Here is a 26,819-nt window from a genome sequence, read left to right on the forward strand (position 1 = left end):
TCAGTTATAGTTACTTGTTGTTGGTGTTGTTCTCTTTTATTTCATTTGTGAATGCATAACCTGGACAATTCCAGCAATTTTAACTTTCGGCAAACCAGCCAACAAACTTTCGCCGCAAATAAACAACAAATGGTTACTAGTGCAAGGTGACTTAAATAAATAAAAAATATTTGTAAACATACCCAAGCAGACATACGCCTTCACAGTGCTCCGGTTACTGGAAAGTAAACCAGGCTAAGCGCTATGCTATCCTGCTGCTAGGACATAAACAAATAAGAAGTAAACAATATTCCCCCAAAATATACCCTATACTATAAACAACTCGATTTAATGCTTATTGAACACATTTTGTAAACAACTAAAAAAAATTATATCCTCTTTATTAAATTACGCTATTGTAGAGTTAATTAATTACTGTTATTTTATCTTTATTCACTGTACAACACTTAGACTAAATTATCTGCGCAGTTCAACACTTAAAATAAGTTATCATTACAAAATACACAACACTTGAAATAAACAAATATCGATAAGAGACGAAGAGAAGAAGAAACTAAAATATCGATAACAAAGTGTGCGTAATCGAGGTTAATAAGTAACATTGCGAAATAGCGAAAAGTGAAACATAATAAAACATAATAAAAATTTCTCTTTAATCAGTTTTATTTAAATTCAAAAGAGTATTAAGCAGTCCACAGCTAAAAAGTTATATTGCGAAAAATGAAACATAATAAAATGTGTAAAACTAAATTTAACTGCATTTTTGTTTATCTGTTTTGTTAACTTAAATTCAACAGATTATAAAGCAGTCCACCGCGTTTAGTTATCCGCGTTTCTCCCACCTTGAGATGACTCCAACTAAAAGAACTATACGACCCTATAGTTAAGCTAGCTGTGGCATTATTTTAAGGTGCAAGAGCTGCCTGCGCACAAGTGTGTTGCACATAAAACACTCCACAAACGTGCAGCAACTTCAAACAGCTGTATGCCACAAACACAAAAACAACATAACAAAAATAAGTATATTCGCCGGAAACTTATGGCAAAGCATTGAAAATGAAAACGAACGCATTCCCAATGTGCGTGTATGTCGAGTTATGTGTTAAAGCTGGCACACAGAAAACTGTATCACAACAGCAGAAAGCAAAAAGCAAACGGCAAGCGGCAAATGACATATTGGAAAAATGAGAAAAGCCAGAGTTATTCTAATGCGCATTGGGAGAAGAGGCAGAGAAAACTGAGCTTCATATCAAATTGGCAGGCAATTGGATTTAGTTTTGATTTAGCATCTATTCAACTGTGCTCATAATCAATTGAAAGCAATCAAAGCAAATGTCCAAGTCTCGAATATTCGATTCGAAATGCAATCATCTTGTAATAGATGGAATTGAGTTTGCGTTGACATAAAGTTGTTAAATTGATAATGTTAATATTGGATATTCGATAAACCAATCGACTAAATAGTTTCTAAGTAACTAAATAACTTTTTTAAAAAGTTTAATTACAAAGAATAATAACTTAGAAATGTAAATCAAATACACCTAACATTTATACCCTTAAGTTAAATCATTTTGAAGTTAATAGAAACTCTTTAATTATGCATGACAACGTTCTGTAAAAAATTAAATAATTTATTAAACTGTAAATTTATACTTCGCTCAAGCATAATTTATTCAGCAACTTATAATCACACAATATACGTTAATAATTGAAACAAAATATGTAATTTATTGAATTTGCAATTCTAAATGAACAGCACAAATTAAAGTGATGGTAAAAGCTGTCATACGAAATATAATTGGTACATAAATTGATCATCATATTTGCAAAATACTATTCCTTCACTGGGTTACACAAGATAAACTCACACCTCTTGGTCTCTGCATAATATTAAAAGATTTGTCGCAAGGCACTCAGAAAATAAAAGATAGAAAAAAATGGTGAAAATAATAAATATGTACCATGCCCTGCAGCCCAAATGAAGACTGCGAGGCAAAAAAAAGTAAAATAAAAATAAACAAAGTAAAAAAATAAAATAACTTTCTGTACAATTTTGTGAAAACTGTCTGAAAAATGCGAGCATATATTTTTCAATGGTAAACCGATATGTTGCTGCGCCTGACAGCATGCAATAAAAAAGTACAAGCACACATACACACTCGCACACTCATACACGCGCAGGGAAACACATAAAAGAGGGCGTGGGCATGGGCGGCTCTGAGGAGGCCTGGAAGTGCTCAAAAAGCAGCACGCACAGAGCTTTGGCAAACCGCTGATGTGCAAACAATAAAGTTCAAGGATATACACGCTTGTGTGTGTGTGTGCCTGAATGAGTAAGTGTGTGTGTGAGAGTGTGTGTGTGGGTGCTTGGTGCCATATGTAATAGAGTTTGTTGCATACTTTGCGGTCGCAGAGCCCGTGGGTCAAGTTGCGCCTATGTTGACTTTAGCAGCCCAGTTAATAGCAACACACTGCACGTCGACATGCACGCAGTGTGTTTGCCGTTAGGCTATGTGTTGGATTTTAATTATGCTAATGCAAAATGCAAACAACACACACACACACACACACGCACACAAGCAGGCTGCATGTGTTGCACCTTGAAGAAAAGTTCTTTGGCTTATGTGCGGCTTCTGTAACCTCTTTGAGCAAACAAACATTTTTTGGGGGCATTTTTAGGTCAAGTTTAATAGCATTTCGTAACAATGCTGCTTAAGCATTTGTTTATTCAGTAAATTAATTAGAGCGCTTTGACTTTTGCCCTTCTCTTTGCTCTGCCTTTCCTGCAACCCTTAGACATGACTTGCATGAGGTTGAGCAGCTTGAGGTTGAGGTTGAGTCCACGCACGCTTTTCGCTAACATCTTGTTGTTGTTTTTAATTAAAAATTCAAACAGTATGGCATGAAGTCGTTCTCCCTTGCTCCTCGCTCTTCTGCAGTGTCTGCGTCGCACTTTTGTGCAAGTATTTAATTACTTCCACTTTCGAAAGAAGGGCGAAGCATCGCGAGCAACCGAAGATGCGAAGAGTAACCCGTTGTCTGATAATTGCTAAAGTACACAATTTCAATTAGTCGTGGATTAATGTTTAGTGCACTTGATTGTTCAGTACATCTGGAAGGAGTAAACTATGCGACCTGCTTTCAGCTAGAGTAACTTTTTAGTTGGCATAATTAATTGCCGACTTTAATTTCAGTATTTGTTATTAATCACTACGCATTATTTGATTCACTTGGGTGTTGTTACACAATTTTCTGTCACTGTTAAAGATATATAAATACCTTTATATTATTAAATTATTAATGTAAATATACACCATCAATAAAAAAAACATTCCGTCTGTCCTGTTTTTCCTTACAAGCTGGAAGCTGAACAACAATATAAAAGGACCTGAAAGACCTGCCCCCCGTGGATGTCTAACTAATGAAGCACACTTATTGAAAAGGCCAAAGCCGAAGTGCTAAATCATGATGACAAATGATATACGTAATTATCAAAAGCTTTTCTTGTAATAAATTTATTCATTATATTGCAGGCAAAAGATTGTCGAGAATTATCACAAAAAAAGAGAAAAGATAAAGTGATAAATAATGAAATCATATTATTAAATGGCAGTCACGCTGAGCCTAGCCGACAGCTCAATCGAGAGTACATTCTTAAAAATGAGCGGAAATTAAATTATTAAATTATGTCTGAATTGAATTCCCAATATGACAGCGTCAAAAATAAAAGAAGTTTGCACTTAAAATCATTAAATAGGCTTTAAAAAGCCAACCAATGACATTTTAGTTCTATTTTCTGAGGAATTCATATAATTACAATAAAATAGTATTTGGCTTTCTTAGAAAAGTACCTGTCTGGGAAATATACGTTTTCAGCTACTATGATTGGTTTTAAGTCTTATCACAATTCACAAATCAGTGGCAAGCCATTTAGGCAAAATGAGCCAAAGCGCCATGGAAAAAGATTTTAAGGTTGAGGTAAAACGACCGCAGAGCCACGAGAAGTACGTGGCGTATGTGTCACGCGTCAACAGAACTTATAGCAGCCAGCATTCACTTGAGTTAGGTCAGAGTCACCGTAGAGTGGCGCGCGATAAGCGGAAATGCGAAATGCGCACTGCGAGACAAAGCGAATCGCTGCTGTTTCAATTTCAATATTTGCATATGCGATTTTTCTTGAAGTTGCCTTTTACTATTAGGCTAACGATTTAGCAGCACAAAAACACAATCATAGTACACTCGGTGGCACAGTGAAGCGCTGTTAATTGATATTGAAATTCTCGTCAAAATCACGTGAAAATTCTTGAGCTTTTCTCACAAAATATCGCACGCGACAATTGTTTGAACTGATAACCGCACGCGTAGACAGACACGAAACAACTGAACGCGGACAGCAGCGCCCAAATGTCGGCAACTGTCGCCTACAGATGCCGATACGCAGCGCCCAAGCGCAACAGCATGTACCACAATCGCAAAAGAACAGGTCTGTTATGCAGCCGAAGGTCTTCTGAGTTGCCGAACTACACTTCGTGTCTGCTGTCAGCTGTAGGCTTCGGCAATGTCCGGATGCTGGGCAAAGAGAGACTCTCTCTCGCTTTTGCAGATACAGCATTCAGTGTAAGTGGAACGCATCTCGCAATATGTTCCACTTTCACAGACCGGTATGTTCCTTACTCGTTCACTGGGTCAATATCCACTCTGTTTGCCCAGCATGTGCGTGTTTGTTTGAGTGTGCGTGTGTGTGTGTATGGCCTCTCATCACATTGTCAATGCCGCATATGCGATGCCGGTTTTGTGGATTACTTTCTGAGTTTCTGTTTTGCTTTTGTTAACTTTTTTTTTGTTTTTTTTTAAGAGCTTGCAACGCTTTGGTTTTTGGCTTTGACTTGGTTTACAAATATATTTGTTGCATTGCGCATTCTGCGGATATTTGTTGCATACTTTTCAGATGCACTGTTCGCCTGCGGTCGCTCTTAAGCATCAATTTAATGGCCTGCTTGTTCCGGTTACCAAGACAAAGCCGATCGTATTACCAATAATCCGTTAAAGAAACCCGTCAATTTAAGCTGCAAATTAAATCAATATGTTTATGGGTGTATCAACAAATGCTCAACCGAAAATCATTCGACCAATAAAATCGTAACGATAGCCATCGCTCTAGGCTGCTTACTGTCCGCACACCTGTTCATCTTTCACCCGTCCACCACAATCAAATAAAATTGCTGAGTTGTCATTCGTATATGAATTTACCGCTTCAACTGATATGAAGGCATTTTCCGATTATCATGCGTGCCCAATGCTGATACTCGAGCTGCTCTTCTGTTTCAGACTTTGCTTTCATCTTGGATTTTCATCTGAATTTAGGCACTCCAACAGCAGCTCACAATCAGTGAATCCAAAGACCAAACTGACCAAACGATGGGGTCAACTTCGCATTAAAAGGCTTTCCATAGCCTTTTGTTGCAGCATTACTTGGACAATAACATAAATATGGATGCATAACAACAAGTTTTAGATATTTTCTCTGATTTTATTAATTTACTAACTTTGGAATATAAACAAATATAAATATAAGTGAATTAATATTTAACAAAAAATAAACTTGTAAGATGTTTAAACTAAATATTTTATTGGATACTCCCGAATTTATTACATTCCTTAGATTCACTTTTATAGCATCGTAGATATTGAATCGATTTTCTAAAAGAAGAACTATACACAAATTCATTGAATTGAAAAATTTGATTTGAGCACACAATATGATTAGCTAACACAAGAGGTGGGTGGGTGTAAACGGGCAGCAAACAGTTACGAAACAGCATAGACATCTACAATAGGGGCAGAACGCTTGGGGTTAGGGTATCGGGGTTTACGACATTTACGAGCGTTTGAGTTTGACAGATTTCTTTTATTAAAGCGACAGACAGTGAAAGGACTGGCAACCGCTCGAGCACATTAAATCCAATTGTACATGTGTATGTGTGTGAGAGTATGTTTGTATGCGTTTACTAGTTGTGGAAAATTTAATAAAAACAAACCGCAATACAGACGAAGTGATAAAAAGAAACACGCGAAAAGAAGAAACAAGAAAGAAAGCTATAGTCGAGCGGACTCGACGTTGAGATACCCGCTACCAATATTGAAAAAAAGCAAAACAGTACGGTATTATTCTATAAATATACCAAATAATATACCGCAAATATACTAAAATAGGCTGGGGACCATATTTTGTGTATTTATGAATATACCAAATTGACTGCTCAGGTATCACAAACACTTTAGTTATTATTCCCTTATCATTTTTATCAATTTACGGTGGAGGCAGTGGTCGTGTTAAAAATTTGAAACAAACTTTAACTGTGTTCGCGCATTACAAGTGCTGTCGAGAAAAAATTATATCTCTTTCTCTTATAGTCTCTGAGATCTAGGTGTCCATACAGATGGACAGACAGAAAGACAGACGGACATGGCTATATCGTATCGGCAGATTAAGAACATATATACTTTATAAGATCGGAAATGCCTCCTTCTGCCTGTTACATACATTTCCTGTCGGTACTAAGTTAAAATACCCTACTACGGGTATAAAAATCACATAAAGACGTCATGAAACACGTTGCGCACTTGAACGCATTTTACAACACTGGCAAAAAAGAGTACGCTCAAGGACAGAGAGAACAAGGCCAGGCAAAAAGTGACAAGAGAAGAACGTTTCCAATTTAATATGAATGCAGAAGGAGGAACTAGTTATATGCCCTGGTGGATGATGGCGAAGGGGGGGAGGAGATGCGCACACGTCTACAATGCCTGCTCAGAATATGAAGCCCGCAGCACTTTCAACACTTTTGCATGCTATGCGTATCAATCAACATCATCAGTCTAGGCGCCTAATTAATGAAATAATTAACTTGCAACTTTTATTTTTGCTTAAGTGCTTTCCCAGCACTTTCTCGCACACTTTCACACGCACACACACTCGCCCACTTATACACACATATGTATGTGTTGTATGTACTAAATACATGTGCACATGCAAACAATTAATTTCATCAGCAACAATAGCCAAAATAAACAAGATAGACACAAGGAAAACCAAAAGTGTAGCAAATTTCAAGAAGCCGTCATTGCAAACGCAATAAAGTCAAGGTTCTATTCAGTACACACACTCAAACTCTTTTCGAGTATTTACCAAAAGAAAAGAAAACCTTATAATTACGGAATAAGCATCAAAGAAGTATATCAGAAATTTGTCCTTAACAAAAATATTGCTTAGTCCACAAAATTTCGTGATTGTTCAAATCATACAAAGCTCTTCAAAGAAATAATAATGTCTGATTATGTTTCAGCTACACTTCTAAAGAGTACCTTAAAATGCCTATATAGTGATATTTTCTTTCTAATGTAATCAACGTTAGTGATTCATAATGATGTCGATATTAATTCCCCGATGGCATTTAACGAAACATAGAATCAATAACGATAATTAAGCATTACGCTCTTTATACTTTTGACATCGCAGATTCTTCGTTTAATGGGAATTCCAATAATCAATTGCTGTCTCTTCCTTAATATAAGTTAATCCCTACTCTGATGGAACCCTCTTTAGAGTTAGAGCATGCGAAAATCCATAAGAAACGAACAAACGAACGAAAATGCCTGAGTTAGCAAAAAAAAAAAAAAAAAGAAAATACAATGGAAAAGGAAAACGCCTCAACAAAAAAGGCAGAAAGAAGGCTAAAAACAAAAGCTTGATGAGTGTGTCAGCATAAACACATACACATACACACATTAAGCAAAAAAAATGGAGGAATAACAACAAAGCGAGAGCAACAAATAAATCAACAAATCAAAGAACTTAACTAAGAAATAAACGAGTCTCGACGAGGCGCGGCAAGCACAATGAATTAACCCAATGTACACATAGGTTAGTCAGTGCGATTAGACGGGACGACATGCACAAACATGTGTAGAACAGCAGACACACACACATATGTACTTCGAGACACACATATCCTCATACACTTGGTATGTATATTTCGACATAGAACATAGCCTGACAGCAGCATGAGTGATTAACATCGCTGATGAGGATGAGAGCGAAGATGAAGATGGAGACGTGGATGTAAAAGGGGACGTGAATTGCGAATGGAACTGGGATGAGGTTGGGAATAGCGAATGACGACAAGGACAAGGACGGGGGAGGAACGACAGTGCCCATGCCAATTATTTGGATTAGCCACAATGGTGGCTGACTGTTTTGGCTGGCTGTCGGCCTAGTTGGCTGCTTGGTTGCTTGGTTGCTTGGCTGGTTGACTAGTGTGGCAGCTCTGCGTCGCGTCGCGACTCGACTCGACTCGACGCCATCACAGGGACTGACTCGAAACTTTTGGCAGCGATTTGTGACGCTTCGGCAATTAGTCAAAAGCAGTTAACACGCCCTTAATGCGAAAATGCTGCGTCAAAATTGTGCACAGCGAATAATTTATTAGCAAACACTTGAGAGCTTTCTATAAAACTTGTATCGAGTACAAGCTCATTATACTCATCGTAAAAGGGTTTGGCTATTATTCTTAAATATTCTTTAATGAGCTTGAGTGCTAATTTAAACATTCTAGAAATGTGAAATATCATAAATGATTTAATATATATTTTTAAATTAAATTTGCTTGTAGATCACAGAAAAACCAAATGACTATAAATAAATTATAAATTAAAATCACTGTTAAACATGTCATAAAATAATTAGTAATTATAATTGTACCCCAAATAAGCAAACTACAGTCGCTTGAATAATTATGGTATTTATGATTCTTGAAAATTTTGTAGCGATCACGAGCCCACTCGACTGTAGCATCAAATTTACAATTAAATTTAAGTCGGGTAAAATAGAAAGTCATTATAAATTTATTCACAGTAAACACAGAAACATTTTAATCTCTCTTATGCCAGCATTTTCATTTATATACATGTCGGAGAGTAAGTAATGCAGATTCGACACACTGACGTCACTGCGCAGCTGTGCATGCGTCTCGGCACATTGCTGCGTAGTTGTAGGTGCACTTTGGCATTTTGGCAATGCGTAGTTGCTTGTGCGTTTCGGCACATTGTCAATGCGTAATTAAGAGTGTGCATGTTAGATTGCATCATTCTTCATTTGCGCTTTGTCGGTTGTCCGCATTTTGTCGCTTTGCCAAGTACAGTTATTGCGGGGCGACAGCGTTGAGACGCTGTCGCCGAGTGTGGTTCGATGGCTATGGCGTAGACAGTAAAAGGATCGAGCGGGCAGTGTGCTCGTGCAATCGCCTGTGAGAGCATCGAAACTCGCTTCGCGATAATGAATACACAGACTTCGGTAGAACAGACTCCGACATCAGAAGTGGGATTCGGCCCTGACCAAAGTACTTCAAGGGATGTCTTCGCGTTAATAGAGCAACAAAAATCTGAATTTTTTGGCTCTGATTAAGATTCCGGCGAGCGAGTTGAAATAAATAGTGAGATCTGTTTGCCGAAATATAATCCAGACGATGCTGGTGTGGTGTGAAACTTTGCGAGAAAAATTATTAAGTGACAGTGCTCTTATAATAGTGTTGAGTAAAGCTTTGGAAGGCTTAGCGGTCCAGTGGTTACAAAATGTGTTACTCTGTTATAACCTGGCAACAGTTCCGGCAATTGTTTGAGCAGCGGTACGAGATATCTGAGACGCCAGCCGCCGTCTATGTGAATATTTTTTAAAGAGTCGTCCAAGTTAGTCGTGGAGTCGTGAAAGTTAGCCTGTTGTTGCGAGTTGTTGTGTCAATACTGTGCACAAAACTGCGAAATTTAAATTTCGATCAAATTGCCATTGCGTTGGTTCTTGGATAGGCTAATTTCGATCGGGGTCTGCAGCGAATGGTACGTGCAACGCATGTGACCGATCGACGTGAATTGCGGGCGGAGTTGCAAGTGTTCTCAGCGCTGGGATAACGTCGTTCTGTATCAAACGGGGAGCTGGAGCCTATGAGTGCTGGAACTGTGGAACTCGAATGTTGTCAGCGTAGAGGACTTGGTCATAATAAAACAGAACTGTAAAACTGAAATGAGTGCACAAATTCCGGAAATTGGAAAGGAGTGGCGATCGGAGCGGTCTCGTCATGAAAGGGCGAATGTGGCTTGCTACAGATGTCAGGAGCCAGGACACATTGCCACTAATTGTCCAGAAGAACTGGATGTACGATCGAAAAATGGAGTAGAGCTGTGAGCTATGGTGTAGCCTCAATCGAGTATGCGGGTGAGAGATTTCCAATTACATTTCATTTGGAGCTGAGCGCTCATTATTTGAAGAAAGCGTTTTTAATAAGTTGGTTGGTAAGAGGCGTTATTCCTTGGTAGAGGATGGGTAGTGCCAGTAATTACAGTGCTCATGTTTGATGATGATTCTTTGGTTGTTTTGCTTCGTATTGTACCAGATTACTGTATGAAAGAAAATATTGTAGTTGGCAGAGAAGTGTTGGATCAAGGGTTGTTAGTGGATGTTTCTTGCGATTGTTTTAAGACTGTCAAAACTAAAGTTGTGAACGTGTGTGAAACCGTTCTACATGCTAATTCCGATCAGATTGAAACAAAAATGTTCGAAAATTAAAAAAAAAAAAAAATAAATAAAAAGAAGCCTCAATATTACTAAAGCAATAGTCAATATTTTATATCGAAAGATGACGCATATTAGCGGTTGCAACTTGTATTGGACGTTCTAGTCAAGGCAGATTCTCATTTAACATTCAAAATGTTTTTTTTTCTTGAGATTGCATTGGTTATGGGATGAAGGCGAAGGAGATGCATTCAAGGTTGGAGAAGGTCGAGTTGCTAGTGTCGTTGATCCTAGGAACATGAAAGAAGTCGTTAGATGTGAGAAGACAGAGTTTGATAAGAGTAAGGCTAAGGTGATGTGAGAAGACAGAGCTTGATAAGATTAAGGCTAAGGTATGATTCTGTGTGGGTGGCTTTGGGTTGCTTAGAAGCGGTGAGAGACGGCAAACGGAATTGGACCCGTGGTTCAGAGGACTTTTTGGTGGTTAGGTGTTGGACAGAGACCGATACATTTTGGAGTCTACACAGAGCAATGGACGTTGCAGGTACCCACACGAAGGTTTGCGAAGGCTACCGGATGTGCAAATCACAGAAGAGTTAGATGTAAATCATAAAGAGAAAAGTCTATTGGAAAAATCTATTGGAAAAGTCTGTTGAAACAAAAGAGAATTCGTGAAGTCATGTGATTGGCGATGGACGAGAGTTGCTTTAGAAATGCGATTGTTGATTTCGTGAAGCCAAGAATTGGGCGATGGACGAGAAATATGGTTGATGAATTCGTGAAGCCAAGTATTGGGCGATGGACGAGAAATATGGTTGATGAATTCGTGAAGCCAAGTATTGGGCGATGGACGAGAAATATGGTTGATGAATTTGAGAAGTCAAGAGTTGGGCGATGTACGAGAAATATGGTTGATGAATTTGAGAAGCCAAGAGTTGGGCGATGTAAGAGAAATATGGTTGATGAATTCGTGAAGCCAAGTTTTGGGCGATGGACGAGCATTGTGGTTGTTGGATTTCGTGAAGCCAAGTTTGGGCGATGGACGAGTAATGTGGTTGTTGGATTTCGTGAAGCCAAGTTTTGGGCGATGGACGAGCATAATAAGAGAAGTGAAGTCAATGTTTTTGGCGATTGACAATTTAATTTGTTTGTATTTAAAAGTTGGCTAATAAAAGCCTGGTTATGTATGTACTTTGGATTAGGAACTGATGTTTTGAACTGATTAATGTAAAATTTGAAAATGTTTAAATGGAATGGAAATTAAAGAAATGGCTTATAAGAGAATATAACCTGAGATATGTTAAAGTAAAGTTATGTTATGGAAGACTACATGGATTTGAGATTATTTGACTGGGTTTTTCTGAGGAATTGAAATTGGAAAGTGAGATTGAAATTGAGATAGTTATTATAGACACGAGGACGTGTATATGTCAGAATGGCCGTGTCGGAGAGTAAGTAATGCAGATTCGACACACTGACGTCACTGCGCAGCTGTGCGTGCGTCTCGGCACATTGCTGCGTAGTTGTAGGTGCACTTTGGCATTTTGGCAATGCGTAGTTGCTTGTGCGTTTCGGCACATTGTCAATGCGTAATTAAGAGTGTGCATGTTAGATTGCATCATTCTTCATTTGCGCTTTGTCGGTTGTCCGCATTTTGTCGCTTTGCCAAGTACAGTTATTGCGGGGCGACAGCGTTGAGACGCTGTCGCCGAGTGTGGTTCGATGGCTATGGCGTAGACAGTAAAAGGATCGAGCGGGCAGTGTGCTCGTGCAATCGCCTGTGAGAGCATCGAAACTCGCTTCGCGATAATGAATACACAGACTTCGGTAGAACAGACTCCGACATACATATTAACCGAAAACTCAATCACTTACTTACTAATACTTATATTTTTCTTTCAAATTTTATTGATATTATGTAAAATGTAATAAATGATTTAGTATGTATTTTTAAATAACATTTTCTTGTAGATCACAGAGAAACCAAATGACAATAAATAAATTATAAATTAAAATCACAGTTAAACATGTGATACAATAATTTGTAATCATAATTGTTAGGTGAACCATTTAAGAAAGCTACAGTCGCTTGAATAAGTAAAAATTTTGTTGCGATCACGAGCACACTCGACTATAGCATTAAATTTACATTTAAAATTAAGTCGGGTAAAAAAAAAAGTGATTATAAAATTTTTCACAGTAAATTCAGAAACATTCTTATCTCAAAGCATTTACTCACTTTTGCCAGCATTTTCGTTTATATACATATTAACCGAAAACTCAATCACTTACTTACTTATATATTTCTTTCAAATTTTATTGGTAACTTTAAATAAAATGACATAAAAGTAAATGTCAAAGAAAATGTAAAATCACATTGGCGTTGCGCTTTTCTTTTTGGCAATTATTAAAAGTGTATGCAATATAGGAAATAGTTCTCCCGATTTCTCTTTGCCTCTTTTGCATATCAATTAACCCATTTTGACTGAATCAAACCAATTTGCCAGCCGCGCCCCATACAACACTTCAAAAATCAAAGCAGTACACCAAAAAAGAAAAAAGTGTATATATGTATTGAGAAAAATCCTTTCGCATTTTGCTCCTCATTGCCAATTAAGTTTAATTGCCTGGCAGGCTAAATGGCTCCAGGCCAACTACTTGAGATATGCATACAAAAGTGAACGCTTAATATCGCAAAAATTCATGCACCTTCCATCCATGGACTCGACTTTGCCTGTGGTTCCCCTGTTCAGCCCTACTGAAGCCCATTTAACAATCAATTTATTCGTCAATAATATTTTGCTTTTGTGCCAGTTGCTGTGAGGTAAGCATGAATTGTTGGGGAGCAAATAAAAATGCAAAAATATTGTTGCCACATTTTCATTGCATATTCATGCAATTATTCACCACAGTCCGATGTGATTTGAGTTCCGTTTCTAATTGGCCTGATTTATATACGGGAGTGCCAGTTTGTTGCAGTCTGCAAATGTTTTTGTTGCACTCTTATATTTTGCAACTGTTGCACGACTTGCATTCTCAAGCGGCTGTTTAAAAGTGCCAAGAGAGCTAAATGGATTTGCTTTCATGGGAAATAACCATTATTGTTGTGGTGCTCAACTGACTAATGTTCTTTAGACGACTTCAATGCAAATACTGTACGTATAACATGATTTCATGAGAACTATTGCACTTGGGACTTTACGGTAAAACAATGATAACTAGAAAATAATTCGAAAATAAAGACTAAGTACAAATGTATACTAATTGAAATACTATGGAAAAAAAAGCAAGGTGAATTTGTTTTTAAAACAAATAATCTTTTTTTTTTTATAAATCAAATCCCCTTCCGATAAAATACACTTATGCAAACTTTAATTTCAAATCCTCGAAACATGCCAAATAGTCACTTTTTTTAGGCATTAGCGCCATCTTCAATTCAGCTTTTATATCTTCAATTGACTAGAAATGCGTTCTCTGGAGTGGACTCTTGAGTTTTAAGTATAGTCAGAAGTCACACGGAGCCAAATAAAGGAATACGGGTGTTTCCGAATGATCTGCGTCGATTTTTTGGCAAAATGAGTTTTTTTTTTTGGTTAAATGGTCACGAAGAATGTTTTTGTATTTCAAATTAGTTATCACAGATCCCTCTGATATTCCCATCATATCAGTAAGGTCTCTAACTGTCAACCGACGATTTTTGAGCACTAATTCCTTCACATCATTGACGTGTTCCTCATCCGTTATCTTTGATGGTCGTCCGGAGCGTCCCAAGTCATCAATACGTTCCCGAGGCTAAGGACCTTAAGGACTTTGTACCGTTTAGAAACTTTTTCTGTGCCATGGAGAATCCCCAAAGGTCTTCCCCAACATCCTCAAAGTTTCCGCAGCCGCAACTTCATCCGCAAACGAAATTTGATGGCACTTCTCTGCTCAATTAAATCAGACATTGTAAATATTAAAAAATACACTCTTGGTCGTTTGGTCGTCTCATAAACACAACCGTTAATATATTACTGATAATAAGGTCGACTTGAAATTTCACCCAGATGTCATTAACACTTCTGTGAACTCAAGAAAAAAGAACTAGGCCGAAATGTTAAGCCAGCGAAGTTTAAATTTAAAATTTAAAACTATAAATGTGTTATGCGCTCCAATATTATATTTATACTTAAGAAATGAGCCAACTTGAATCAGCTTCTTTAACGCGCAAGAGAAACTTCAACGGCGGCTCACTAAAGTCACGTTCTTACGCTGCAATTGCAGTGCTCTCGGCTAAAGCCAGCTACATCTTCAGGTTCAACGTCATCTGCAACCTAAGCTGTGTGATGAGCCCACACAACACATCACAAGCAAGAAATAAGCCAAAACCGCTGATGCACTTCCTTTAATCCATAACTATGTATATATACATATGTATGTGTGCAAATCATATTGCTGTCAGATCGTTTGCGGCATGCTACAAAAGCATGTACAGATGTGCGTGTAACTATGCGTACTGTCACGTGGTCACGTAGCGTATACGCACAGTTGCCGGTTGCCAGTTGCCAGTTAGCAGTTGCCGGCAAAAAGTATGCAACAAGAATTTAATGTTTGCTTTTGACATCTGTTTTATTGAGTAAAAAAATAAGAGCGAATACTGAAAAGCACAAAATGCAAAAAGTACCATAAAGTACACTTTAAGATATAAAATACAAAATATAAATACATTATTTATACACACTCGTATTAGATAAAAATCACATTTGACACACACGGGCGCACAACTACAAAGGAAATAGAAGTACATTTGCCCCAGTTCCAACAGCTTTTAACTTCAATTACAAATTACATACTACAATTAAGTAACATTCTTTCAATCAGCAACTTTGACAGCCATTCAACTGATCCCCCTTGTTAAGCAGTCCGTAGAATATAGAGCCAGATTGCTCCTGCAACTGTCGCGGATTACCGTCCTCAACGATCCGTCCCTGCTCCAGCACTATAATGCGTTCATAATCCAGAATAGTGCTCAGTCGGTGCTGTAAATAAATAAATGAAATGAAGCGATAGCAACATCAAGTAAAGCTCAACTTACGGCAATGGTTATAATTGTGCGGCCGTGGAAGGCCTTGTCTGCCGCCTTCAGTAGAGCACGCTCTGTACTGCTGTCCAAGGTACTTGTTGCTTCATCCAGGACGAGGCAAACGGAGCCCCGCAATATGGCACGTGCCAAGCAGAGCAATTGCCGATGCCCAGCACTGAGGCTGACGCCGCCGTCAGTGATTTCCGTGTCTGTGTCCGCCAAGCCAAGCCAAGTCAAGCCAAAGAGCAAAATGAAGGCGCAACGCCATCAGGTGGCCATCCAAATAAAATAAAAATATATAATAAAAACAGGTTTTTAGTGCGTAATTAAAGTTGCATTTAATAAGCGTAACGTTATTGCTGCTCGGCTAAGCACGCATTTAAGCCCTAACGAGGCGTATTAAGTCGAAGGGGCAACCCAAGAAAACTGCGTAATGTGTGCAAGGACAGGACATGGCAAAGTGTGGCTGGGCCAAGGTTTGTCAACATGATTGAGAGTCTTTTGTGATTAAGCTGATTGCTACTTAAAAAGTAGTTGAGCGCTCTGTGAGCGCACTACTAATTGAAATCAGGCAATAACTAAATGACCCTCGTATTGATAGCGCTGAAGAAGTCTATAAAGCTGTTTGATTGCATCGTGGAGTATCTAATAAATTAATGATTGCATTGGACACGTAAACAAAGAGTTAGCAAATTGAAAGGCAAGAATAAAACGAATTCATATAATCAATATTAATCATACTGAGCTAAAATTATAGAGTTAAAATTACTGCACATATATTCTGAAATAAGGCAATCAATTTTCATCATCATTTTTGTTATGATGGGTGAAAATTTAAATTTAAGTATTTATCTTTTGAATTTCATGTGAAGTTATAAATTCTCAAACAAATGTTTTTTAGTTGGCTTTTTGAAACATTTCTAAAAATACCTCATAAATATTTACCAAACTGCTTTCTGGTGACATAGAAAAGTATGTTAAATCGTTGAATTCAATGCAAGGAGCCAAACGGTACACTCATTGAAATACATTTATGCAGTTTACAACTCTTACTACTTTTTTAAATCAGAAATATGCGAACGAATGATTCCATCAGATTCTATTTTTAGACGACTAAAAACTGACTTAACTGACTCTCTAAGCGAAACATTTAAATGACATTTAGACGCCAGTTTGTTGTACGTCCATAACTGTGTGCATAACAGAGTACAGCATTGCACAGATATCTATCTGTCTGTCTGGCTATCCATTCAGAGTGGTTAATCAAGTTGGGTTCACGCAAATATACTTGATGGATACACATGTAGCATACGAGTCACACGATGTACAGACTATATGTATATGTGGCACATGTGAGCCAATCAGCACAAAAAATCAAACATGCATGAACGTTACATCTACTTTTTTTTTTTTATTTTCAGCAAACATCAAACAGACAAGATGGTTGGAGAAGTTTGGGACGCTGCTTGCTGGTGACTGCTGTATGGGAATGGCTCATACTCTGGGAAGTCGGGGGGAAAAGCTGGCGAGTCGGCCAAGCCAAACGTCATGTTTGCTGCCAAAAATAAACATGATTTTTTCATAAGGCACACATAGAGGGAGAGAGCTAGCAGAGTCACTGAGCCGCAGTACCCAAAACTGACAGTCAGTTTGTTTGTCTACACAATAAAAACAACAAATGGTTGGAAATATGGCGACACGGGGCGAGAAGGAGGGGGGAACGAAGTCAAAAAACTGGTGCAATGTGCGGTGAATTGGACTTACCCAGACCCAAAAGCAGCTGAACGTTGACAAACTCCTTGAGCTGTGCCAATTCAAGGCAATTCCACAACTGCAAATCCGAGTAATAACCATGCGGATCGAGATTTTCACGAATTGTTGCATTGAACAAATGCACATCCTGAGGAATTATCGATAATCTGGTACGCAGCTCGTCCACTCGTATCTGCTCAATGTCCACATCATCAATGCAAATGTGTCCACTTGTCGTCTGTAATACTCCAAACAGGGATAAAGCCAAAGAGGACTTGCCGCTGCCCGTCCGGCCACAGATGCCAATCTGTAAGTGCAAAATGTAGTTGGTCGGGTTAAACTCGTTGGGTCGCCAGCTGAGATAAATGTTCAATCAATTGTTCACAACGATTGACAATTGAAATATGTTTGCATATACAAAATAGCTATATAAAGTCGTCATATATATATATTGTATGCTATGAAACCAAACTCTTTTAGTATATGTAATGACGCTCTCTTTGCGCTTGTCTGATTTAAAATAAGACAACTGTAGTAAGGTCGTATAGACGTCGCTCCACATTATAATTCATGTAAATCTTCACTTAGGAAAAGAAATTGTCAAGCCTCTAGAAAAATACTATTGAATAATTGATGATTCTTGAAAATTTGGTGTAGTTAATATAAAAATTGGTTATTAACGAAACAATTTTATACAGCATTTCATATATCTATATACCAAATATGTCAACCAGTATATTTTAGCATTGTTTCAGTATATTGATTTAATATATTTTAAAATAATGCTGCACTGTTTTAGCTTACTTTCTTGTTAGACTTCACCTAACTTTCTTTTACTTATGCGAGCATCTGGTGGAGTTCTCCGTCAGTCGTTAATTATTTATATATATGGATTTCTTTCAAATGTGTGTTGTATAGCATATTGAATATTTTAGTATTTCTATATGTATTGTATATACGTCCACTGAGAAATGTTAAAAATATAATTGCAATATGCAAAAAAAAGATTTGTTGGAGTTATTTCGAGTGTTTACAGCTTGGATCTCTAACCACAAGTAACTTTATTTTTAAAATTCGGGACAGTTTTTGTTATTTAAAATAATTATCAGAATTAATCAATATGATAACATTTCATGTATGTGAGAAAAGACTGTTCTAAAATCGATTGGCTTTCAAATATTACCAGAATTTAAAGTCAAATATGTGGACTCAATTTGCCACAACGATAATGGGCTTAAGTATCTATAGATACATGCATCGTTTGACGACTTTCTCATCAGTTGTTGACATTCTGCGCTGTCTGGCGAAAGTCAGAGCTATTCAGATTGGTTTTTGGCTTTGGTTAGTTTTGCGGACAAAGTGCATACTCAACTATCAATGGACAAAGTTGCAGAGTCCAAGTCCTGCTGCAGTTACAGTTTGCAAAACCAGAGGCTTTGCTACTTTTACTTTTTGGTTTGATTTCATTACAGACCGAGATGGGTAATGGCTCATAGTGCAGTGAAGCCCAAATAACAAAGGGATGGTCTTTTTATACCCGCAACCCATTATGTAGAAGGGTATTCTAACTTTGTGCTTGCAGAAAATATATATAGAGAAGGAAGCATCTCCGACCCCATTAAGAATATGTATACATATGTATACTCCATGTCCGTCTGTTCATCTGTCCGAATGAATGCGTAGATTCCAGAGACTATAAGAAGCTAGAGTCGCCATTTTCGGTACATTCAATGATGTCTCAAAATTTGAATGCAATCGAATATCAATTTTATAAGTTATTCAAGAAATACTTTTGTCCTTTCTTTAACTGACAATACTGAGTACTAAACATACCAGTACTCTATGATATATTTTAAACGTATTACAACATTGATATAGCAAAGGTATATTTCAGTTCTTTTGCTGTATATTAATTTAATATATTTTAGGAACAATACCGCACTGTTTCCACTTATTCAAAATGGTTAGCGGGTATTTTACAGACGAGCACACTCGACTGCAGCTTTCTTTCTTGTTGGAGTTATTTTTGTATGGACTTACCCTTTGGCCCGCTGGAATCTTCAAGTTCAGGTGGCTGATAACGTTGTGCCTTTGTCCTTCATAACGCAAGCTGACATTCGCAAAACTAATGTCGCCTCGTTGCGGCCAGGAGATGGGAACGCTTTGGTCTGCACAAATACAAAATATAACATAGATTAGATTAATGTAAACAAATGTTTAGACTCCTTATACTTATTTCTAAATTTAAAACCAGTTCGACAAAGCATGAAAATTTGCGACCTTTTACGCCCGCAACTGTCAGCTGAGAACATCAGGGGAAAAAACGGAAAATGAAACCAGCTAAGCAAAAACTGATGAGGGCAACGGGCAAAGAGAAAAAGTTAATGAAAAGGGTTCCAGCAGCACGAGGACATACTCGTGTTTCAAGACTTTCAAAGTCAATTGCCTGCCTGCGCCTTGGTTTAACAGTAGATTAAAATTATTTATTTCAAAGCAAAATTGAATAATGAACAATTAAGGAAATGTTTTCACACAAAATTTTATAATTGAAGTTCGAATTTTTGATTCTCACATATCGGATATCACATATCGGATGTTCCATACAGTGCACTGCAGGGTTACAACCACTAACAATATTTGTTTTATAAAATTTTTTATATTGTATGATAAAGATATAGAATTCATATTCATATTCTTATTCAAATAATTATGAATATGAATACCATCCAAATTTCTTTCCATTCGGCCAACAGAAACATAATCAAAAAATATTTATTGAATAATGGCCAATATTAATCTTTGTAATATTAATGAACGTGATTCATTTTAAATTTAATATCATACAGGTAACATCCGTTTTAGCTACCAACATATATTCTACATATAAATCGTAATAATTTACGTAGTCAAAATAAAAAGGCGAATCTGCGATTGAAACAAACGAAAATATATACTGTGGACTGCTTAAAATTATAATTGCACAATTATATAATGGATAATTCTGATTTCTACCAAATTAAAAGCGTTTTCTAAAAGAAATTCTTTATAAATTTTACTATACATCAATTTATCTCATTTTACTGGCAATTTACTTAAATAGCCACTTCTGAAATCTTCTAAATTCAGACGCTTGAATATCTCTAAATTAAATCAGATTTTAATGATTATCGAAAACATATATTCTACAGGTTAGAAGATGACTCCTAGTATATGCTGCAACAATTCGCAAAAACAATAATACCCTGTTTTTTTTAGACACAGGGTATAGAAATGTTAAAAGGGTGAACTTTATGTGCTCATGAAATATTGAAATACAATATTGTAGGTCGCAGCATTAGAAGAATATGAGTATTCGGCTTTTTCGATGCTGAACAATTTTATTAAAAGTTAACCAAGTATTAAAGCAATAATTTGCCAAGCGAACGCTCTTTGGAAATGCATAATTTTCGCTGCTTACGATTTGGCCTTAACTTTTCCAACAGTTGGCGGCAATGGCAATAAATCAATTGACAATCAATGGTCTACATCAAATGGCTGGCGCGTAATTGAAGGCCAACAGTCACACTCTCTCTCACACACACACACTTCAAGTTTAATACTCACAGGTTTTGATGCGCCTTACTGGCTCATTAGATAACGCGACCTTGTCGTCAAGTGGCGTCATTCTCTTATCTTTAATCATTCTCGTTGGCGACGTCCTCGCCTGCTGCAACTTGTCAACAACTGACGCTGGGTGGAAGTTTAAGTGATTGCAGCTAACGTTGCCATTGCCGTTGCCTGCATTTAATTTATCAGCATCTTCGCAGCTACCTCCTCCTTCTCCTTCCGCTGCTGCTGCCGACCCAACTGCTGTGTCTCCATCAACATCAACGGCAGCTGACGTTGCGCCTGGGTAAACTTTGTCAACGGCACGAGGATTCGTCGAGCAGCAGGACAACCTATCGACTTCATTGCTGATTTCCACAACGTCCTGTTTATGTCGCTCCTCTGTTTCCGCCTTCATCTCTGTCCCTGACACCGGCTCCGGCTCCTGCTCTGGCTCTGGATCCGACTCCGGTTCAAGCTCGAGCTCGAGCTCGGGCTGCTGCTGTGCATAGTGAGCAATGCGTTCGACCGAGCCCGCATACATCTCCATATCGGCCAAAAGTTTTACAACCCAATTAAGGTAAATCGGCACCAACAACGTGTAGTTTATGGCCAAACCGACCAGCGAGGGTGTCGGTGTCAGTTCCTTGGAGCTGGCGCTTTTATTGATAGCATAAGTTCCTGGCGTCGTCGACGAGGACGTCATCGCCTCCTTTGCGTAGTTGCTGCAACTGACGCTTGCCGTCGCCAGTGCCGTTACAATGGCCACAAAAACAATGCAGCCACCTAGGTAATCCTGCAATAAAAGGCCAAAAGAGTGAGACAGCCGCATGCATAAGAATATGTATGTATATCTAAAGACTGAGAGACGAGACAGCGACTGCAGGGCATGAAGATGATGAGCACTTGTTAGTGTTGGCATTTTCGGTAAAGATTCTTTGCACATGACTTTTTAATCAGTCGACGTGTGCGTGCGGCTGCTTTTCGTACTGACTCCTGTACTTTTTGCGTTTTTCGTCCTACCATCTCTAAATGTATTCGCCAGCTCGTTCTTCCTGCTACCGGCCAGAGAATTTTGTAAACTTTTTACTCTCTTTCATCTTAATGAAAGTTTTAACGGGGGTAACTGCCAAACCACAATTGAAAAGTTTTTGTTTGCTATTTTGTGGGTTGAGTTGGGTTTGCGTTGATTGCCCTTTTTGCCTCTCTCTCTCTCTCTCTCTTTCTCTACTTTGCTCTCTCTTTCCATATGTTCTCATAAGCCTCGTCTAGTTCCTAGGCACACATAGCTGTTGCATTTGTTTCACCAATGCCTCCCTTTGACTTGTTTGGGGCAATGGATGATTTACTTTTTTTAAGTGGGCTGTTTTCACAGTTTTATACTCGATCGATTCGCACAGCCAATTTGTGCTCTAATTAGAGTATAATAGATCACAAGCCACTTGTTAAGCAACTTCTGTTCAAACAAAGAGTAAGCTCTTTAGACCAAATGTATAAGGACCTGAAAAACAACATAGAAGAGAAATGACACCCACATTTCTGAGAAGGAAAATCCTTTTTCTCGGAAACCGATTGTTTCTACTGTTCATACAAAGCGAGCTCAAAGCTCCTAAATTAACCGACATAGACCTTGAGTATTCGCCCAGAAGCGCTTAATTCAGGTAACTCAAAGTCCCTTTTACGTTAGCCAAACTCGAGCTGAACTCGCGAGGCGTATTTAACTTGCCCCAACAATGTATATTTATACCCAAAAGAACCTAGGGCACAGTTCACAATTAGATTAAGCAAACCAGTTTCGAGTTTCAACTCGGCAATAAATTCTACAATAGTATAGCTGTGCCTTTAATAAAGTTGGGAGCAAATTAATTCAAAACAAGTAAGAAAGCTGCAGTAAAGCAGTGCGGTACCAAATTAATAAATCGCAAAAGTAATGAAACATGCTGAAGGCTAAATTTGGTATATTACTATAGTACTACATTTAAAATATATTATAGAGTTTAAAATATACCAGATTGTCAGCCAAACTTTTGGGAATCATAAATTTTATAGTTATTATTGTATTCCATATTTGTTATTTGAATTTTTTTATTTTGATTATTTTGGCGGGAGCAAAAATGGGAGTGACAAAAAATTTAAAAATAAACTTGATCTACGTGGAAACATAGCAAGTGCTGTCGAAATTATAATGATAGCTCAATCACTATAAGAGTTTCAGTGTTTCATACGGTTACAAACGAACAGACAGACAGACGGACATGGATAAATCATTTCGTCTGTTGACGCTGATAGAGATTATATATACTTTAGAGGACCAAAGATGACTCCTTCTGTCTGTTACATATAATACATTTCTTACCGGCACAAAGTTATAATACCCATCTTTCCTATGGGTATTAGTATTAAATTCATTAATTTAGGTTGGACTCTGCACTTGTCTCTTATCCCTAAATCACACCTTAGTACATACAATCAATATACTCAATAAAGTAAGCTATTTCGCCACGCCCCAATGAAGGACCGCCTCATAGATGCCACAATTGTAGACGTCAACACAATGTGTACCAATTTGAGCACAATCAATGGACACTTAAAATCCATAACAGACGCTCGAACACTATAAACTATACCTAGTAAACGTCCCACAGACACTGGCTCGATGAATCGGAGTGACGTATGAAGTGACAAGCAGGCAGACAGACAGTCATCCGAGTCAACTTACTCGCATAGAGTCTTGTCTGCACATATACTCGTATATGCCCCAAGGGGCATCTTCAATCACCTGCCCGAAGAGAACAGCTTTAACTGGGTAAATGATTGACATTGAGATATCTTATAAAGATGCACAGAAATGAAAAACGTTTAGTTGAACTTATCAACACTTGGTTTTTTTAACTTATGAAGCCTCTAACTTAATCAAGCATTGGTTATTATGTATTGAATAAGCATTTCATTTCGTCTGATCGCATCTCTCGACTATAAGATACTCAAGTGAATATATGTAACATATGTATATAATAGTAAGTCTAATTTAAATATAATTCTATCATGTGAACACTTTTTGTATTCACCAGCCACTCTCATTAGGGAGTATTCAACTGTGAACTGTAAGTAGCAAACTGAGTAGCAAATGACCCAACGACGCGTTCGTCTAAGTGATATGCCAATTGAATTCCAATGCAAATGCATACAACCCAACACAACACAAACCAGCACAACACACAAATACAAATGCAAAATACGAGTGTGCTCATGGCGAAATCAAATGTGCATAGCTGGCATATTGACCAGAAGTGGACCTCAAAGGACTTACCAACGATATGCCCAACCAGCGATTACTCGTATTCAATATGGTGAATGCAATTGTATTCGCCTCAAGACGTTTGAACAAGATCTCGGTGAAACGTGCCTGCTGATTGTATGCACGTATTGTGGTCACACCCTGTATTGTCTCCGATAGATGCGATATGACCGGTGAATTTGTTGAGTTCTCAATCCGTTGAAGTTCGCTGAAATTGACAATTGAGATACATACATACGCACATATATATTAGTCAAAGGTTGTCGACTTGTCCACTTGGTACATTGTGAATAAAAACAAACAAACAAATTACAGTATTCATTGCATCTTTAAGAAGTATTTTTAAAAATAGAACAATAGTTAATACCTTATTATTAACTTTTTTATTATTTTGTATTATCGTAAAACTATGCTAGTGTCTGCTTTTCAAATAATATTTATATTTATACATATAACATGTTTTAATCGGTATATTGACTAGTCTGATTTTCTTTTAATTCAAGTTTTACTAATATCTATTATTATTTTTGGTTCACATATAAGACATTGTAATTCTGTTGCAACTATAATAAAAAAAGGTCTGGAATAAGCATCTTAATACACAAATGTTTACAATAAAAAATCTGTTATTTATATTTATTTTATAAAATTCGAATACCTGTATAAAAACTGTGATATTTTGTCTTTAAATCAAAGACAAATAAATACCAAAAAAGTCCCTAGACATAAATTGTTTAAAATGCACAACGACAAAAGATGTAATAAAATTTGAAAATCTTTTTTTGACAAATTTGTTTTTTCTCTGTCTCTGTCTCTCCCTCTTTCTCTCTTATGTCGAACTCAAGCGGCAAATATACCACAACAATTGTCGTCCAGTTTTGTCTCACAAAGTTTTAGTAAAGTTTGTCTACTGCAAAATATGCTTGGAAGACAATTATAAGCCGCAAATACTTAGATAGAAATCTGCTAATAGTGCCACCACTCACACTATCTAAACAAAACTAAAGAAGAGCCCCAAACGAAAACCAAGGACTAAGGTTCGGAGTTGAGACTGAGACTCAGACTGAGAGTAAAACAGAAATTAGAAAGAGCACAGTCAAATGTTGAAAATGCAAAAGATCTCTTTTGCTTTTGTTTCCATGATTATTGTTAACTATTGTCGATGAAGGGCAAAGCTGGTGATGGCCAAGTTTAACTGCTCATGGCCAAAAACTTTTGGCTCGCAAATGTTGACAGCTGGCTGTTTGATAAACTTTGCACAATAAATTCCCCATGCCCCTGCAGTGTTTCTACGAAAATACGTATTCAAATTTGACTCACTCATAAGGCAGTGGGCGTGGCAAGCGCCCACATACATATTCGTTATACTTTGCTCAAGAATTATGAGAATCACTTTGTCAGCATTACACCAGGAGAATGGTTTACAAACACACATGTGTGTGGTGCAAAACAGCAGTACAAGGAAACATCACTTACCGCGCCGAACACCTGTAGAACTTCTGTATGGCATAGTAGGCACCACAAATGGGCAGGGTGAGGGCCAGAAACCAGGGTGTAATGCTCACATTTATCAATATTGCAAACAGGCAGAGCAACGAGAATTGCAGCAAGCGTTGACTGGTTGCAGCGATTTTCTGTAAATGAAAACAAACACATTGTATATACTGAATAAAGGTGTAGTATAGAATTGAAGGGTGACAGAAAATAATAATAATCTTTGCACAATTATAAAATATATTTAAAATGAAAAATATATTGAGAATTGATTCAATATGGAAATGCAAATATCTTTGTGCCTAACAAAAAGTGTCAAAGTTTTAATCATTTTGAGATGTAATATTTAAGATTTCAAACTTTGAAAACATCAAGAAAAATAAAAGTTTGGCACAACCTCTAAGAGATAATTCTTTTTAATTATTTACTTTTCTACTTAATTACAATTGTAATATAATGAAATTTTCACTTCAATTCAACATGCCTTCAATTGTATTTTATTGTAATTTAATTTTTTATTTAGCTACTCATTTTGATGAAGAATTCGTACCCCAGCCAAGCACGCCACTGTCTAAGTCGGTGGGTGAATATGCCGCTGCTTCATGTGGCATGCTAATATAGAAATAGGAACAGGCAGCAAGAAGGCAAAACAGGCAGATTGTGCGGCTTTTTGACAGACATTTTTAAATGACTTTTGCTCGTTTGCGGCACGAATTGACAAATGACTAAATTTGTGTGTGTGCCACAGACTCCCTGCCCCATGTTGTAAGCCGCATGCTATGTTTCGTATGTATATCTGTATGTATGTATGTATGGCCCAAATTAACGAGTACAAGTACAGCATACTGTGGTCCATAGAATCGGCTGGATATTCCGGGTATTTGGTACTATATGAGTATGGCTCACGTTTTGACAAATGTGTGTCACAAACGCTTCAGCCAGCAATGTTTCATAATCAAATTTTGTGTGTTCCTCGCTGCTTTGGTTTTTACAAAGTGTCATCACTCCTGTAAAGTGCACAATAATTGAAGATTTATTTGGCACACGTGCAATTTCAGTTCACC

At 37.5% G+C, this 26,819-nt stretch overlaps 1 protein-coding gene and 1 long non-coding RNA gene across 4 annotated transcripts in view; one reads left to right on the forward strand and one right to left on the reverse strand.

The window, feature by feature from the left end:
- The first annotated feature begins 1,280 nt into the window (after positions 1-1,280).
- On the forward strand, positions 1,281-19,402 carry LOC127565099 (uncharacterized). The gene is made up of 3 exons (XR_007954499.1): positions 1,281-1,471; positions 17,048-17,687; positions 19,307-19,402. It is a non-coding gene; the product is annotated as an uncharacterized LOC127565099 (long non-coding RNA).
- Positions 15,159-26,819, reverse strand: part of LOC117563546 (ATP-binding cassette sub-family C member Sur) — a 61,180-nt gene continuing 49,519 nt past the window's right edge. For all 3 annotated transcript variants that reach the window (XM_052002188.1, XM_052002187.1, XM_052002189.1), the window contains 7 exons: positions 25,738-25,895; positions 24,274-24,469; positions 20,982-21,759; positions 19,419-19,546; positions 17,391-17,685; positions 15,639-15,835; positions 15,159-15,582 (listed from right to left, as the gene is read on the reverse strand). In XM_052002188.1, the coding sequence (XP_051858148.1) occupies positions 15,421-15,582; positions 15,639-15,835; positions 17,391-17,685; positions 19,419-19,546; positions 20,982-21,759; positions 24,274-24,469; positions 25,738-25,895 (1,914 nt within the window). In that variant the 3' untranslated portion in view covers positions 15,159-15,420. The remainder of the gene's footprint in view (positions 15,583-15,638; positions 15,836-17,390; positions 17,686-19,418; positions 19,547-20,981; positions 21,760-24,273; positions 24,470-25,737; positions 25,896-26,819) is intronic.

The sequence above is a fragment of the Drosophila albomicans genome, chromosome 2L, assembly GCF_009650485.2.
Source record: "Drosophila albomicans strain 15112-1751.03 chromosome 2L, ASM965048v2, whole genome shotgun sequence".
Lineage (NCBI taxonomy): Eukaryota > Metazoa > Arthropoda > Insecta > Diptera > Drosophilidae > Drosophila > Drosophila albomicans.